The following is a 15758-nucleotide window of genomic DNA, read 5'->3' on the forward strand; positions in this document are numbered from 1 at the left end:
TGCCGAAGTGGAGAGTTCGGTGCTCAAAGTTAACCCGCCGGGGCGGAAGGTGAAAGGCGGCGTGACAAGTAGCCGAACACAAAGCATGTGACTTTGTGGACGGACTCCGGTGAGAGCTGAGCCTGTCCAGCTGTTGACTGGCGCACATCGGTACCTTTAAGATGCGGCGGACGGAGTCTTGTGCCGCCTATTGCGCCTAAACGACACCATTTTACCAAGCGTCCAGCTCGGCCCGGTTACCGAAGGAGCACCCGGTGCTCTTTGTTGTCGACCGAGAGAAAGCGGCGGGTGGTCGTCGGTCGGTGGAGCTCCCCGAAATGTCGGGAGAGGAGAAGACATCCGTGAGGAGGCGCAGAGAGCAAATACTTTCCCTTTAAAGCTGAAAGGGACACGACGAGATAAAAAAAAAAACGGGAGAAGGACAGCGAGGGAGGGAGGGACACGGTTTGAAAAAAGAGAAAGATGTCATCCCGGCCATTCAAACAGCGAGGCGGAGTCCGGGATCGCGGCGGACCAGGAGCGTTCTAGTTGGGGGATGAGCCTAACGCGAGGCCGAGGCTTTGCACCCGCGCGAAGGCCTTCCTGGAGCTATTGCTAAAAATGTCTGCGGGTGGTCGTTAGCTGCTTTTCGTCACGTTATTTTAGTCATGTTTTTACTTTCTAGTGCATCTTTAACGTTTATCACTGTAAACATAAGCCACTGGAATACGAATGACAGCTTTTGTTGGAGTAAAGATGGAGCAGCAACACTGATTTAAAGCAGACTATACGGCCTCGTATTAGTATTTACCTTGCAGTACTATAGTACGTAGTAGTACTATTTAGTAGTATTTAGTCATTTAGCAGAGGTGGAGTGAGGCTGCAGCATGGACACATCATGGAGTAATTTCCTCTTCCAGGTGAGAGAAAAATCTTGTTTGGTTTGTGGGGGTCACGCTAGGGTCAGCCGCCCACCTGCTTCCAATGTTTACATGCTGATAAATACTTATACTGTATTACATACATGAATGACATATACTGTATTACATACATGAATGACATACTGTATTAAATTTAATTTACTGTATTACATGACATATACTGTATTCCATACATGAATGACACATATGGTATTACATATATGAATGACATATACTCAATTACATATACTGCATTACATATATGAATGACATATACTGTATTACATATATGAATGACATATACTGCATTACATATATGAATGACATATACTGTATTAGATACATGAATGACACTGAATTAAATCAAATTACTGTATTACATGACATATACTGTATTACATAAAAGAATGACATACTGTATTAAATTAAATTACTGTATTACGTGACATATACTGTATTCCATACATGAATGACATATACTGTATTGCATATATGAATGCCTAATACTGTATTACATGAAATTACTGTTTTAATGACGTATACTGTATTACATACATGAATGACGTATACAGTATTACATATATGAATGATATATACTCTATTACATTAAATTACTGTATTACATACATGACATGATTCATGAATTACATATACTATATTACATACATGAATGACATATGGTATTACATACATGAATAACATATACTGTATTACATACATGAAAGATTACATATATGAATGACATATACTGTATTACATGAAATTACTGTATTACATATATGAATGACATACACTGTATTACACAAAATTACTGTATTACATACATGAATGACGTGATTCATGAATTACTTATACTGTATTACATACATGAATAACATAGTGCATGACATACATTAATGACTTATACTGTATTACATGACATACTGTATTACATACACAAATGACATATACTGGATTACATGACATATATTATATTACATACATGAATGACATACACTGTATTACATATATGAATGACATACTGTATTACATGACATATATTGTATTACATACATGAATGACATACTGTATTACATGACATATTGTATTACATACATGAATGACATACAGTATACTGTATTTACATACATGAATGACATATACTGTATTACATTCATGAATTGTAATACATACATAAATGACAGTGTATTGCATTCATGTAGGGCTGCAACTAACAACTAATTTGATAATCGATTAATCTGTCTATTACTTCGATTAATCGATTAATAATCGGATAAAAGAGACAAACTACATTTCTATCCTTTCCAGTATTTTATTGGAAAACAACAGCATACTGGAACCATACTGGCACCATACTTATTTTGATTATTGTTTCTCAGCTGTTTGTAAATGTTGCAGTTTATAAATAAAGGTTTATAAAAAAAATATATATATAAAAACAAAAAAAACCTCTGCGCATGCGCATAACATAGATCCAACGAATCGATGACTAAATTAATCGCCAACTATTTTTATAATCGATTTTAATCGATTTAATCGATTAGTTGTTGCAGCCCTACATTCATGTACATACTGTATTACCTGTGCATGGCACATACTGTACAATGGAACCTCGATTCACAAACTTAACTGTCCTGTATGCGCTGCTCTGCCAACACGTGCACATAAACGGAAGTCCCTTTGGTGCCCTCACAAACGATCAGAAATATAAAAATTCTTAACTTTAACAACCATATTGCTACAATAATAAACATTTTAAAAAGTAAAATCTATGGTTATACATGGTTCGCACACGGAGCCATATTTGACAAGTTTGTAACTTGACAAATAGAGGCGTTCGTAAATGGAGGTCTGACTGCACTGTAATTGTACTACTTCATGGAGGTCTTCTGCTAATTAGTCACTAAACTTACTGGTTAGGAATGAGGCAGAGTCGCTGTCAGTTAAATTTTGTTGTCACATAAAAGCAAAATCCTATTTTTTCAGACGCCGGTGACACAGAGCCAGCAGGAGGCGCCCCTGCAGTCGGAGCTTCTGCCCGAACTGACCGGCGAGGTGCAGAGTCCTTTGGCGGACCACATGACCACGCCGCCGTCTACCGTAGACACTGCCGCACTGAGCGAAGAGCCGCCTCCAGGTGAGGGAAGACCTTTGTTTGTAAAGCACGTCACCTTTTGACCTCTTCTCATGTCCCCCGCCAGTCAAGGCTGCGCCCAAAGCCCCGCGGCCTGCCCACGTCTGTGCCACCTGTAGCAAGGAGTTCAAGAACAGCTACAACCTGCGGCGCCACCAGTCGGTCCACACGGGCATCAAGATGAAGGACCGCGCCCGGGACAAGGAGGGGGGCAGGGTGGTCCAGAAGCAGACGATCCCTCTGTCCCTCCTCCAGCTTTCCCTGCCGCCGCCCCCTCTGCCCGAACCCTCCTCCCCTGCGGCCCCCGACTCCCTACCCCTGCACGACCAGTCGGTGTCAGTGTCCATCGCCCCGGTGGGTGTGAGCGTGGCAATGGCGCCTCAGCCCATCCAAGCAGCCCTAGTGGTGGTGGGCTCTGTGGAGCAGGTGGGTGCCCGGGTCCTCCTTCTAGAACCCCACTGAAAGATGGAAGCGGGAAAATGTGTTTGCGTGTGTCCCATCGCAGAATCCCAACCCCGTCCCCAACCCCAACGCCAACCAGGTGCGCAAGAACCACTCTTGTGAGGCCTGCGGGAAAGCCTTCCGAGACGTGTACCACCTGAACCGCCACCGGCTGTCCCACTCGGACGAGAAGCCGTACTCGTGTCCCATCTGCCAGCAGCGCTTCAAGCGGAAAGACAGGATGAGCTACCACGTGCGCTCGCACCAGGGCGGCGTGGAGAAGCCCTACGTGTGTCCTCACTGCGCCAAGGCCTTCTCACGGTAGGACGCCTTCTTCCACACTCGCCACAGCATCATAGTGGCTGGGTCTCAAATGGGATACTTGCTTAAGTACACTTCATTAAGTACACTTTGTACCTAGTTTGTGACTGTACAGTGCAGTTTTAAATGTGTTACTGTATCAACAAAGTATTTAACAACATTTGGATCACCCATCAAATATCTGCCAGTATTCTCTGGCTTCCTGCTTCAAAGGCGTCGCTTTTCGTTTGTTAGTCTCTCCCCTTCCGCTATGTAGCCAAGATGGCGACCATTGAGGCTGGTAAGTGTCTATCTCCTCACTCCTCATTGTGAGGGTTAAAAGTACAACATCCATGGACTGACAGTGTATTGCACTGAATATATTAAGAGTAAGTACTCAGGTGTAACACACTTATGTATTTAAAAGACTAAGTTAAGTATGCGTGTGTAACACACTTATGCACTCAAAATAATGAGTTTAAGTATGCGAGCGTTTAAGCACTTAAAGACTACATGTAAGTACACAAGTTTAACACACTTATGCACGCAAACACTAAGTGTAAGTACACAAGTGTAACACTCAAAGACTGAGTGCAAGTATGCGAGTGTAACACACTTATGCACTTAAAGACTATGTGGAAGTACACAAGTGTAACACACTTATGCACTTAAAGACTAAGTAGAAGTACATAACTGGATCACACTTTTGCACTCAAAGACCAAGTTTAAGTATGCGAGTGTAACACACTTAAAGACTGAATGTGAATACACAAGTGTAACACACTTATGCTCTCAAAGGCGTAAGTGTAAGTACACAAGTGTAACTAAGTGTAAGTGCACAAATGTAACACACTTATGCACTTAAAGACTAAGTACAAGTACACAAGTGGATCACACTTGTGCACTCAAATACCAAGTTTAAGTATGCGAGTGTAACACTTATGCACTTAAAGACTAAGTGGATGTACACAAGTGTAACACACTTATGCACTTAAAAACTAAGTGGAAGTACACAAGTGTAACACTTATGCACCTAAAGACTAAGTGGAAGTACACAAGTGTAACACACTTAAGCACTCAAAGACTGAGTGCAAGTATGCGAGTGTAACACACTTATGCACTTTAGTGTAACACACTTATGCACTTTAAGGCTAAGTTTAAGTATGCAAGTGTCTATGTACTTAAATACTGAATGTGAGTACACAAGTGTAACACACTTATGCTCTCAAAGACTAAGTGTAAGTACATATGTGTAACACACTGATGCACTCAAAGACTGAGCGCAAGTATGCAAGTGTAACACGCTTATGCACTTAAAAACTAAGTATAAGTACACAAGTGTAACATGTGTTAAAGACTAAGTAAGACTAACTAAGTACACAAGTAGATCACACTTGTGCACTCAAAGACCAAGTTTAGGTATGCGAGTGTTATGTTCTTAAAAACTGAAAGTGAGTACACAAGTGTAACACACTTATGCCCTCAAAGACTAAGTGTAAGTTCACAAGTGTAACTAAGTGTAAGTACACAAAGTGTAAGTACACAAGTGTAACACACTTATGCACACAAAGACCAAGTTTAAGTATGCGAGTGTAACACACCTATGCACTTAAAGACTGAATGTAAGTATACAAGTGTAACACTTATGCACTCAAAGACTGAATGTAAATACACAAGTGTAACACACGTATGCTCTCAAAGACTGAGTGCAAGTATGCAAGTGCAACACTTGTGCACTTAAAGACTAAGTGTAAGTACACAAGTGTAACACACTTAAAGACTAAGTGTAAGTACACAAGTGTAGCACACTTATGCTCTCAGAGACTAAGTGTAAGTACACAAGTGTAACACACTTATGCACTCAAAGACTGAGTGCAAGTATGCGAGTCACATTTATGCACTTTAAGACTAAGTTTAAGTATGCAAGTGTTTATGCACTTAAAGACTGAATATAAGTACACAAGTGTAATACACTTATGCACTCAAAGACTAAGTGTAAGTACACAAGTGTAACACACTTATGCACTCAAGGACTGAGTGAAAGTATGTGAGTGTAAGACTAAGTGGAAGTACACAAGTGTAGCACACTTATGCACTCAAAGACTAAGTGTAAATACACAAGTGTAACACACTTATGCACTCAAACACTGAGTGCAAGTATGCAAATGTAACACACTTATGCACTGTAAGTATTGAAGAGTACAAATTGAGACACAGCCATTGTCATCGTTGTGTCTTTTCCACGTAGGACAGTCTTCTGACATGTTGACATAGTTGTACATGTGTGTAAGATGTCCAATCAGTGTAATGTCTGGAAGGTTAGCAGGTCTGTGATTGAGTGAAGTGGTCCTTCTGCACCACCTGCTGCTCCTTGATCCCGCTCCTGTTTCTGAATGTGTAAGATGTTTGTTTTCAGCCCGGACCACCTCAACAGTCACGTACGTCAGGTTCACTCCACGGAGAGGCCCTTCAAATGCACGGTAACGACTCACGACAACGCCGCCGCACACACTGACTCCGCCCCCGCCTAACCAGTCTCGTCTTGTGGTCATTCGCAGACGTGCACGTCGGCCTTCGCCACGCGGGACCGTCTGCGGGCTCATCTGATTCGCCACGAGGAGAAGGTTCCATGTCACATCTGCGGGAAGCTCCTGTCAGCCGCCTACATCAGCGACCACATGAGAGTCCACAACCAGTCACAGCACCACTCCTGCCACCTGTGCAACCGCAGTAAGCCCCTCCCACCTGGCCCTTCCCCCGCCTTTGTGACGTGTCCCGCTGATGCTGTTTGTCCGCCAGGCTTCACCACGCTCACCTACCTGCGCGTGCACGCTCAGAAGCACCATGGCCAGGAGTGGAAGGAGAGCGGCGGTGCGCGCGGCGGCTTCGGAGGAGCGGGGCCCGGCGGTGTGCTGCTGTGCCAGCTGTGTGGCGTGCAGTGCAAGACCTCCACGCAGCTGGAGGGTCACATGGGAACCCACGCCAGCCAAGCGGACCTCGAACCGACAAGCGCGGAGCCGGCGGGCACCGCCGGTGTGTCGGGGGGCGGGGAGGTGGGACTACTGGTGACTGACTGCTCCAGCATCGCCCCCCAAACGCACAGCTAGCACGTGACTTAGTGTCGACGTCATGATTACATCACTGTCATGTGATGATTACTTCATGTGAACTAAAGACGTCTGTCACTTTTAATTAGTGGGCGTGAGGAAGCCAATGATGTGTTAGCATGTAAATAATTTTCTAAACATCGTTGTCATCAACTTTGAATGTTCTTCTTCATCGTAGCTCTCTTGGTGAAACTTTCTCTGTGCGTACTGATTGTTTGTGTATTAAATGCAGCAGCGTGCATGTCTGGATTGAGGACGTCCAAGCTAAGCTAGTGTTAGCTTTGTTTACAGCTCCGCCCCTCCCCCACACGGCGGCTTCTCCTCCTTCCGGCAGGCAACATTTACCGTCCAGCTACCATCCATCGACCATCTAACCAACCGCCGCTGTGAGGCTGCAACGCGTCGGTGCTTTAACCGGACATTGTGGCCGTGTTGGGAGATTTTAGCGCAACAAACGCCTTTATTTCGACGTCCCTTCAGGAAATGTCCAGCTAGCGAGCGGTGAGAAACTAGCTGGTCGGCGACGGTCAAAATCTATTTTTTTCCCCCTCAGCCTTTCTCCACACTCATCACCGTGTAATGCGACGTTGTCTCCGGCGGGGGTTGGACGTGAGTCCGGTAAAATAAGTGATGATGTTATGGAAGTATATAGGTCAGTGTAGCTAAACGATGCGAGTATGTGGGTCACGCTACTTAGCCTGCTTGCTAGCTAACAGCTGGTTAGCATAGCTAGCTCACAGCTTTATTGGTTATGATTAAGTTTATGTTCGCCAGCATATTCTTTACTTTTATTGCATTTAAGTCTACCAGTGTCGTTTTTGATGCAGCGGCGGTGATTTGTTGTTTCAACTCGGGTGCCTTTAGGTAGCAGCTAACTGGCTACAAACAAAGGTAGCCGCTCTCCATCAGAATCTCATTTTAAATAATAAATTACGTAATTGGAGATTTTTCTACGTGCTGGGATCATGCGTAACATAGATCCGCGACCCGTCCGCGTCTAGCCGGCCTGCAGTAGCATTCTGGGGGCCAAACATCAGTAAAGATAGCAGCTATTGGCTGCCCTAAAAGTCGCTGGATGAGGTCATCGCCTCATTTGCATAATTGATTGCGATGGATGCTGTAGAAGAGAGGAATAATATTGTGGGAGAAAAAAAGTGAGTTTTAAAGAAATGCTAACTATACTCAGAACTTTCTTAGGTTGATGTTTAGCTTTTTTTCTTTCAATTTAAATAGAATCAAATTTGATCAACAGGCTAGAGGGTTGTGACATTCTCATCAATTGACTGGCTCATTAACATGAACAATTGGATTAGGACGTTGCAGTGAATTATTTGAGCGTGACTAGACAGTCACAGCGGCAGCTTTGCACATGCGTATTTTATTTGCAGTTTGGACTTTTGAGTGGTGAGGGTCTCCGCCTAATTCGCGCAGCACCAGCTGCACTTAGACTGACCGCCCGTAAGTCCTTTTAACGGGGGGAGGGGCTCACGCTCGTTGAGGACAGCAAAGCGTGTTTGCCAATAACACAGGAGAAAGTCGCTAAGATTTGTCACAAGTAGCTGTTTACAAAAAAAAAGTCGCCAGATTTAACGACAACGTCGCCGACGCCAGTCTGAAGATGGCCTTTCACGGCGCAGGTCGCCCGACCGTTTGTGGCGATTTGTTCTCAGCCTCCGACTTGGGCCGTAAGTACTTCTACATCAACTCCTGCGGAGCCCCCTCCGCCGGCCTCAGCGCGACCCCGTGTGTGAGCGGACCCCCTGCCCCGGCTGGAACCCCCAGACATCCCACCGCTCTGGGAGGGAGCACCGGTGGTGGAGCCGCCGTGCCTCAACCGTACAGCAACCCGGCGAGCGAGGTGCCCAGCCCGGCAGAGATGGAGCCCGACAGACCCATTGGCTATGGCGCCTTTGGTGTGGTGTGGTAAGAACACTATTTATTTTGAAAATGCTTTGTGTGCGTCTGGAGGCCTCAGTGTGGGTGTGTGTTTGTGCAGGTCAGTGACGGACCCTCGCGATGGACGCAAGGTGGCGCTGAAAAAGATGCCCAATGTCTTCCAGAACTTGGTGTCGTGTAAGAGAGTGTTCCGGGAGCTTCGCATGTTGTGCTTCTTCAAACACGACAACGTAACGTGACCTTTGACCCCCGTGGATGCGACGCTGTCGATGATGATGACATGATGATGTTTGTTGTACAGGTCTTGTCGGCGTTGGACATCTTACAGCCGCCGCAGATAGACTGCTTTGAGGAGATGTATCCTTCTCGTACACTTGACTGCTGCCTTCCTGGTTGCCATGGTGACGGTGTCTAACCCCGTAAAGTGTGAATGTCAAACTTGTTTTTTTTAAGGGCCACATCGCAGTTATGGCTGCCCACAGTGAATGTATAAGAATTTAAACATGTAATAGCCTCGTTACACAATTTGCATAGGCGACTGCTTATTGTTTGGAATCATAAATCGAGGTGAATAGCAGATTTTTTGATTGATAACCCCCCTAAAAAATGTTTGAAACATCTTTTTGCATGATTCAATAATATTAAAGTGTAGAACATACAGTATGCAATTACATGCAGTCATGTTTTCTGTCAAATTTAACAGAACAAACACGTTTAGCCACAAGTGCTTTATTATTTCTGGCCTTTCGCTGGCCACATAAATGATGTGGTGGACCATTAAAGAAAAGTAATGGGCAAGTTTAAAATAAACCATGTAAAATTTTGTTGCAGGCCACGTAAAATAATGTGGCGGGCCACATAAGTGATGCGGCAGGCCATTAAAAATAATGCGACAGGCTATTAAAAATAAAGAGGCGGACCACATAAAATGATGTAGCAGGTCACATGAATGATGAGTAGGGCCATTAAAAATAATGTGACGGGCCACATAAATGATGTGGCAGGCTATTAAAAATAAAGAGGCGGACCACTTAAAATGATGTGGCAGGCCACATGAATGATGAGTAGGGCCATTAACAATAATGTGACGGACCACATTAGTGATGCGGCGGGCTATTAAAAATAAAGAGGCGGACCACATAGAATTCTGTGGCTGACCACCTGAATGATGAGTAGGGCCAATTAAAATAATGTGGTGGACTACATAAAATGACGCGTGGTGGGCTAGTTTAAATGACATGGCGGGCCTACAATTAAATGACGTGGTGGGCCACATAACTGACCTGGTGGGCCAAATTTGGCCCCCAAGCCTTGAGTTTGACACGTGCTGTACACTGTGGATGTGGGCGGAGCTTACGGTCCTTAACAGGAAGTGTAGCTACGTGATCACGGAGCTGATGCAGAGCGACCTTCACAAGGTGATAGTGTCGCCACAGCCGCTGACCACGGACCACATCAAAGTCTTCCTCTACCAGATCCTGAGAGGTGAGCTCCGTGCTGCAGCGCCCCCTCTTGTTTACACCTGTGATTGACAGCTGTCACTCCCAGGTCTCAAGTATCTTCACTCTGCCGGAATCCTCCATCGTGACATCAAACCTGGAAACCTGCTCGTCAACAGCAACTGCCTGCTCAAAGTACACATGCACACACTCAACCACACACTTACATTGAATGATGTGAAATGTTATAATTAACAGAAGTGCATTATGTCCTGCCACAGACTGGCTGACAGTCTTAATAATGTCCACACAGACAAACTGAAAACTAAGCCTAAAAATAAAAGTAGTAACAAAACTTAAGACGGTCAAAGCTTCCTTTAGTTTTGGGTGATGGCGTAAGATGAGGACATTTGAAGTGTTCCTTTTGTCCTCCATGCTGAAACATTAGCAACATCTAGAGCAAGGTAGCTAACGTTAGCAGAGCCTTGATGGAACAAAACTCTCGGGACACATGTTCAACCCAAGGCCTGGTGTCAGGAACAGGCCCGCCACATTTTTTTATGTGGACCGTGAAAGCCTGGGAATATTGTGCGTCAATAAAGCACTTTGTCTTTCTTGCTAAATGTATTTGTTCTTCCACGGAGCAACACGACAGTGATGTCTCCATCAGTGAATCGGATTGTGTGTTTACATTGTTTACATTGTACTCGCGTGAAGTGTTTCCTTCAAAAAGGATGCATGCTAAGGAAGACACGGTTATTATATTTCATAGTCCTTTCTTCAAACATGCAGGAGTTGCATTGATTTAAAGGAGGGTGCATGTCTGCAACAAACAAGTCTATCCACAGTGCAAAGTCGCTTCTAAGATGCTAATCCTTACCACCATGGTGTAAATTAACTTTTTCTTTCACGTAACGTTATCACTGGAGGACTAAAGAAAAAGGAATGGCTGAGCATGCTACACATCGAGCAGGACGACACAATAAACTTAACTGCTAAAGCTTCAATGTAAAGTAGGGCTGAGCCATCCAGATGTCGATAATATTGATTCCTAGAATAGTATCAGTATATAAATGATACTAAGGTGATAAGATTGATATTTTTTCTTCTTGTTTTTATTAAAAATAAATACATTTTTGGTGTATTTTGTTATTGTTTAAAAAAGTGATGGAGTAAGTGTCTGATACAGGAAGGCTTAAGAACAAGACTCAAATGATTTATATGGGAGCTAATAGTTGTTTTTGTTCACTTATTTTGCATGAGACATTTTATTTTGTTTAAAAAATGTGTGTAACAATAATACCACACATTTAATGTCATCAGATTTACAACAATAGGCTTTATAAAAATTACTTACTGTAGTTATGAAACATTTTCTATAATGTTTTTCAAGGTATCAGATCAAAGGCCAAAAAATCGGATCTGGATCAGTGGCACAAAATGTCGCACACACACAATATTTAGTTTCCAGTGTGCGGAACTTTCTTCTCCTCTATTCAGATTTGTGATTTCGGGCTGGCCAGGGTGGAAGAGCCGGACCCCTCGCGTCACATGACCCAGGAAGTGGTGACGCAGTACTACAGAGCGCCTGAGGTGCTGATGGGCTGCCGGCATTACGGTTCTGCCATCGACGTGTGGTCTGTGGGCTGCATCTTCGCCGAGCTGCTGGGTCGCCGCATCCTCTTCCAGGCGCAGAGTCCCATCCAGCAGGTGAGCGTTGTCGCCCGGCCGACGCCCTGCCTTACCTCTGACCTCAATGACCCGCGGCGCTCTATCTCCTCAGCTGGATCTGATCACGGACTTGTTGGGGACGCCGCCGCTGTCGGCGCTGGCGTCTGCCTGTGAGGGTGCCAGAGCCCACATCCTGCGTGGGCCACACAAGCCGGTACGCTCTGACCCCGCCCCTTCCTGTTTAGGACATTTATGTGCTACAACATGTGTGTGCGTGTGCGCAGCCGTCGTTGTCGGTGCTCTACATGCTGTCAGACGGCGCCACGCACGAGGCCGTGCACCTGCTCTGTCGCATGCTTGTCTTCGATCCGGTGAGTTCCGAGCGCCGCCTCCTGTAAGCATTTTGTTTGGCCAAGTCTCATCCGCCTTTTCCCCGCAGGCAAAGCGGATTTCCGGCGGCGACGCGCTGTCTCACCCGTACCTGGACGAAGGGCGCCTGCGCTACCACACGTGCATGTGCCAGTGCTGCTACTCGGTACCCAGCGGGCGCGTGTACACGCGCGACTTTGAGCCGGCGGCGGAGCGTCCGTTCAGCCACAGCTACGAGAACAGCCTGCTGTCGGTGTGGCAGGGCAAAGGTACGCCCACCCCCTGTCCCCCGCGCGCCCTCCTACAAGTGTTGGTGTGTGACTGACGTGTTCCTCTTCTCAGAGCTCATCCATCGCTTCATCACCGAGCACCAGCAGGGCAAGCGAGTGCCGCTGTGCATCAACCCTCAGAGCGCCGCCTTCAAGACCTTCATCAGGTGAGCACGCCGCCTTCCCTCGTCTTGACTAGGGATGTACGTATGTACTGTAATTGGGTCGGTCCAGGAAGACCGTGAAGATTCCGAACTGATGTTATCGTTTTTTTTAAATCGAGTTGATAAATTATGACACTCTGACATTCACGGGAAGATGAAAATCAGCTTGGAATAATCACAAATAAGGAAGCAACACCACACAACAATATTCCTCCTAGTCCTCAAAGTTATGCACGCTAATAAGAGCTAGGCTCAATTCGAAAACCCCTCCTCCGCCCTTGTTTTTGTCCTCCCTGCTCGGTTGTGTGCGTTCATGTCAATCAAGAGTCGTTCAAATTATCCGCCAGGTAGAGAGGAAGGGCAAAGTACCTCCGTCGAAGCGAAGTGAGCTCGCAGATCTCCTTACACTGTCGAGTGCGAGGAGAAAGATGGCAGACCAGAAATCCAGAGAAGTGTACAAATCTAAGTAATCAGCGTAATTAATGATTTTCATAATAACAACACTGCTGATTTTAGTCAGACTCAAAACCTTTTTAATGTAAATATTGGCTTCAAACACAAATACACAATGAAACTAATTTTCACCAGCACATAATTCACCTAAAATGTTGTCTTTTAAACAAGCAAATTAAAAAAAAGAGCCCAAGCAAAGTCGAACATCGTGTGTGACAGCATCTTGAAAGTAAACAAACATTTGTCGTATCTGCCTTACGTCACTGCTGGCAAACGGCGAGAGTTGATCAACGTCCGTATGCATTGGGGTGTATTTTCAATACTTCACCATGGCACTAGATGCTAGAGCCAGTGGGGGTTGGGAGTACAAGTAGAAGAGGGAAGGGGCATGAGGGAAAATTCATATTGAGCCTCAGTGTCCATTTGAAATGAACACCGTTTAACTCATGACCACCGAGGGTTAACAATATTTGGTTCGAAAAGTGGCTGGTTCTATTACAGTGCCCTCAATTTATAAGATTCAGTTGTGAATCTTTAGGACAGGGCTATTCAACTACATAATGAATGAGGGCGGCAGTTTGAAGAGCCCAAGGTCTCAGGGGCTGGACATCAAAATGTGGGTGTTTTGTCAGAAAGTGCCTCCGCAGGTTATATTGTTTTTGAGACTGCGTTTACTTAATCGCAAAGTAAACACATAGGCTTTCACACTGCACTGTCAATCAATTAATTATTCTGCCCTTAATACTCAATTCCAGCGTGTGCAGCTAGTTAATAAAAAGAAGCTCAAGTTTTTGTTGGATTGATGCTCCGTCTTTTGAATTATTTTCCTCCCTTAATTTGATTTCTTTACACTTCTTCCTTCATTTAGGTTTGTAAGACTGAAAATAAAAAACATAAAAGTATCCCGTCCATTGTGTATTTTACATAAATGAAATAGAAGGTGTAGTGTTGATATATTCACACAATAAACTACAAATGTTGACACGTATAAAATGACACAACATTCACACACCAAACATTGTATGTCACTTATCACTATTAGCGTTGATGCCCTCTACTGGTCAAATTTAGCACTTCATGTATTAAGAGGTTTGAACGTTATGCTCAGACAAAAAATCAACACGACCACGAATACAAAAGACATCACAAAGTCTGCAATTTCAATACAAAACAAATTAAATATCTTTATGCACAAATTATATCTATTTACAAATGTTTGACCAAGTTTGGTGATGAACCTTACACGCTGGGATTTCTACCATTCTTGCTACTTGTCTGGATATACTGTATATGTCCGTCACTTAAAAGGTCCGCCAGAAAACAATGACTCCAGCACTTGCTCGGGGTGGAACATACTTACTTTGTTGTCCAGTTGTTGTTAAAAGTCAGATTTTTGTAACTTATTTAGATTTTTTTTCCTACGATTGAATGAGTAGTCTTCTATTCACTCCATTGCTGCTTCACTGTGACACATATACCTCGCTGTTGCTCCCTGCTGGGTGGCGGGAGTACTGCTTACATGATCAACCCTAGTTTTAGTGGTTTCATCAAGCCTATTTGGGTGATGTTCGGCGGGCCGGATGAAAAGCTTTGGCGGGCCGCCAGTTGAATAGGGCTGCCTTAGGGTAATTGAGTGTAGAAACATAAACCGGTTATCGCACCGAACTACAAATCAGTTGATGGTTTTTGTCTTTAAGATGACAAGAGAGCCAGGGTTGTCCGTGAAGAGTCACGCGCGTGTTACGTTACTTACGTAACTGGAGACTAGACATCAGTAGACCGTTTGTCTTTAAAACGACGCGAGAGTCACAGCTGCCTGCCAAATACTTACCCTCAGGATACGTAACGTCAACACCGCGGACCGTCTATGTGCCGTGTGTCCGTCAATATTGTCCCGTTCCAAGTAATGGCGGCTGAGACAGATTCCCAGTTTCTTTCCTTATTTCACAAAATGCATCGTTCTCGTACAACGGGCTCAACTTTCGTGTCCCGCTCTCTTTTCTCAAACGACCTTTAACCCGCACAACACACGTTACTTCCCATCCTTGTCCCGGAAGTCCCCCCCACCCAGTCAAGCCTTTGGCTAGGACACGTAGGCGTCCGTGACCGCACTGACTTCATTCGTGGAAAATAAATATATTTCACATGTTTGCCTTTTTACTTTATTTAACATCTTTGGAGATAATATGTTGTTGTAAAAATTAAAAAAATACTGGAATCATGTCACTTATATAGAATGTGTACCGGTATTTATATTTAAAGATGAATGTGCCTACAGGTGTTCTCATTTATCAGATTATTGTTATTCCCATGGCATTCAACTGATCCATTGTTTTACAGGACATTTGGCCTCTAATCTGAGTAGTTTTCATTAGTTCATGCTCATAGATTTAGTTCGGACAGTTCTAGTCTGAGCACTTGGTGCGAAGGTCCTAACTATTTATCCTGAGGAAGAGTGTATGCACAGGAAGGAATGCTTTTGTTCTTTTGTGGTGTAAAAAGTAGAGATGTCCGATATTATCTGCCGATAAATACTTTAAAATGTAATATCGGAAATTATCGGTATCGTTTTTTTTATCGGTATCGTTTTTTGTTTTTTTTTGTTTTTTTTAATTA

General features: G+C 44.3%; 2 protein-coding genes across 3 annotated transcripts in view; both read left to right on the forward strand.

Annotated features, from left to right (window-relative positions):
- Window positions 1–7: 7 nt before the first annotated feature.
- Window positions 8–7140, forward strand: LOC133652057 (myc-associated zinc finger protein). 2 transcript variants are annotated; one of them, XM_062050392.1, is made up of 7 exons: window positions 8–899; window positions 2886–3036; window positions 3101–3459; window positions 3539–3795; window positions 6191–6254; window positions 6333–6504; window positions 6574–7140. In XM_062050392.1, the coding sequence occupies exons 1-7, from the start codon at window positions 867–869 to the stop codon at window positions 6879–6881; spliced, it is 1344 nt and encodes a 447-aa protein (XP_061906376.1). In that variant the 5' UTR covers window positions 8–866; the 3' UTR covers window positions 6882–7140. The 2 variants fall into 2 exon arrangements, with proteins under 2 accessions (XP_061906376.1, XP_061906377.1); XM_062050393.1 differs by having other exon boundaries at window positions 13–109.
- A 49-nt stretch (window positions 7141–7189) lies between these two features.
- Window positions 7190–15758, forward strand: part of nlk1 (nemo-like kinase, type 1) — a 10870-nt gene continuing 2301 nt past the window's right edge. Inside the window, exons 1-10 of the mRNA XM_062050389.1 lie at window positions 7190–8804; window positions 8878–9007; window positions 9079–9134; window positions 10156–10262; window positions 10326–10411; window positions 11717–11926; window positions 12000–12101; window positions 12172–12258; window positions 12327–12525; window positions 12599–12692. Of these exons, the coding sequence (XP_061906373.1) occupies window positions 8500–8804; window positions 8878–9007; window positions 9079–9134; window positions 10156–10262; window positions 10326–10411; window positions 11717–11926; window positions 12000–12101; window positions 12172–12258; window positions 12327–12525; window positions 12599–12692 (1376 nt within the window). The 5' untranslated portion in view covers window positions 7190–8499. The remainder of the gene's footprint in view (window positions 8805–8877; window positions 9008–9078; window positions 9135–10155; window positions 10263–10325; window positions 10412–11716; window positions 11927–11999; window positions 12102–12171; window positions 12259–12326; window positions 12526–12598; window positions 12693–15758) is intronic.

Source organism: Entelurus aequoreus, linkage group LG06, assembly GCF_033978785.1.
Source record: "Entelurus aequoreus isolate RoL-2023_Sb linkage group LG06, RoL_Eaeq_v1.1, whole genome shotgun sequence".
Taxonomy (NCBI): domain Eukaryota; kingdom Metazoa; phylum Chordata; class Actinopteri; order Syngnathiformes; family Syngnathidae; genus Entelurus; species Entelurus aequoreus.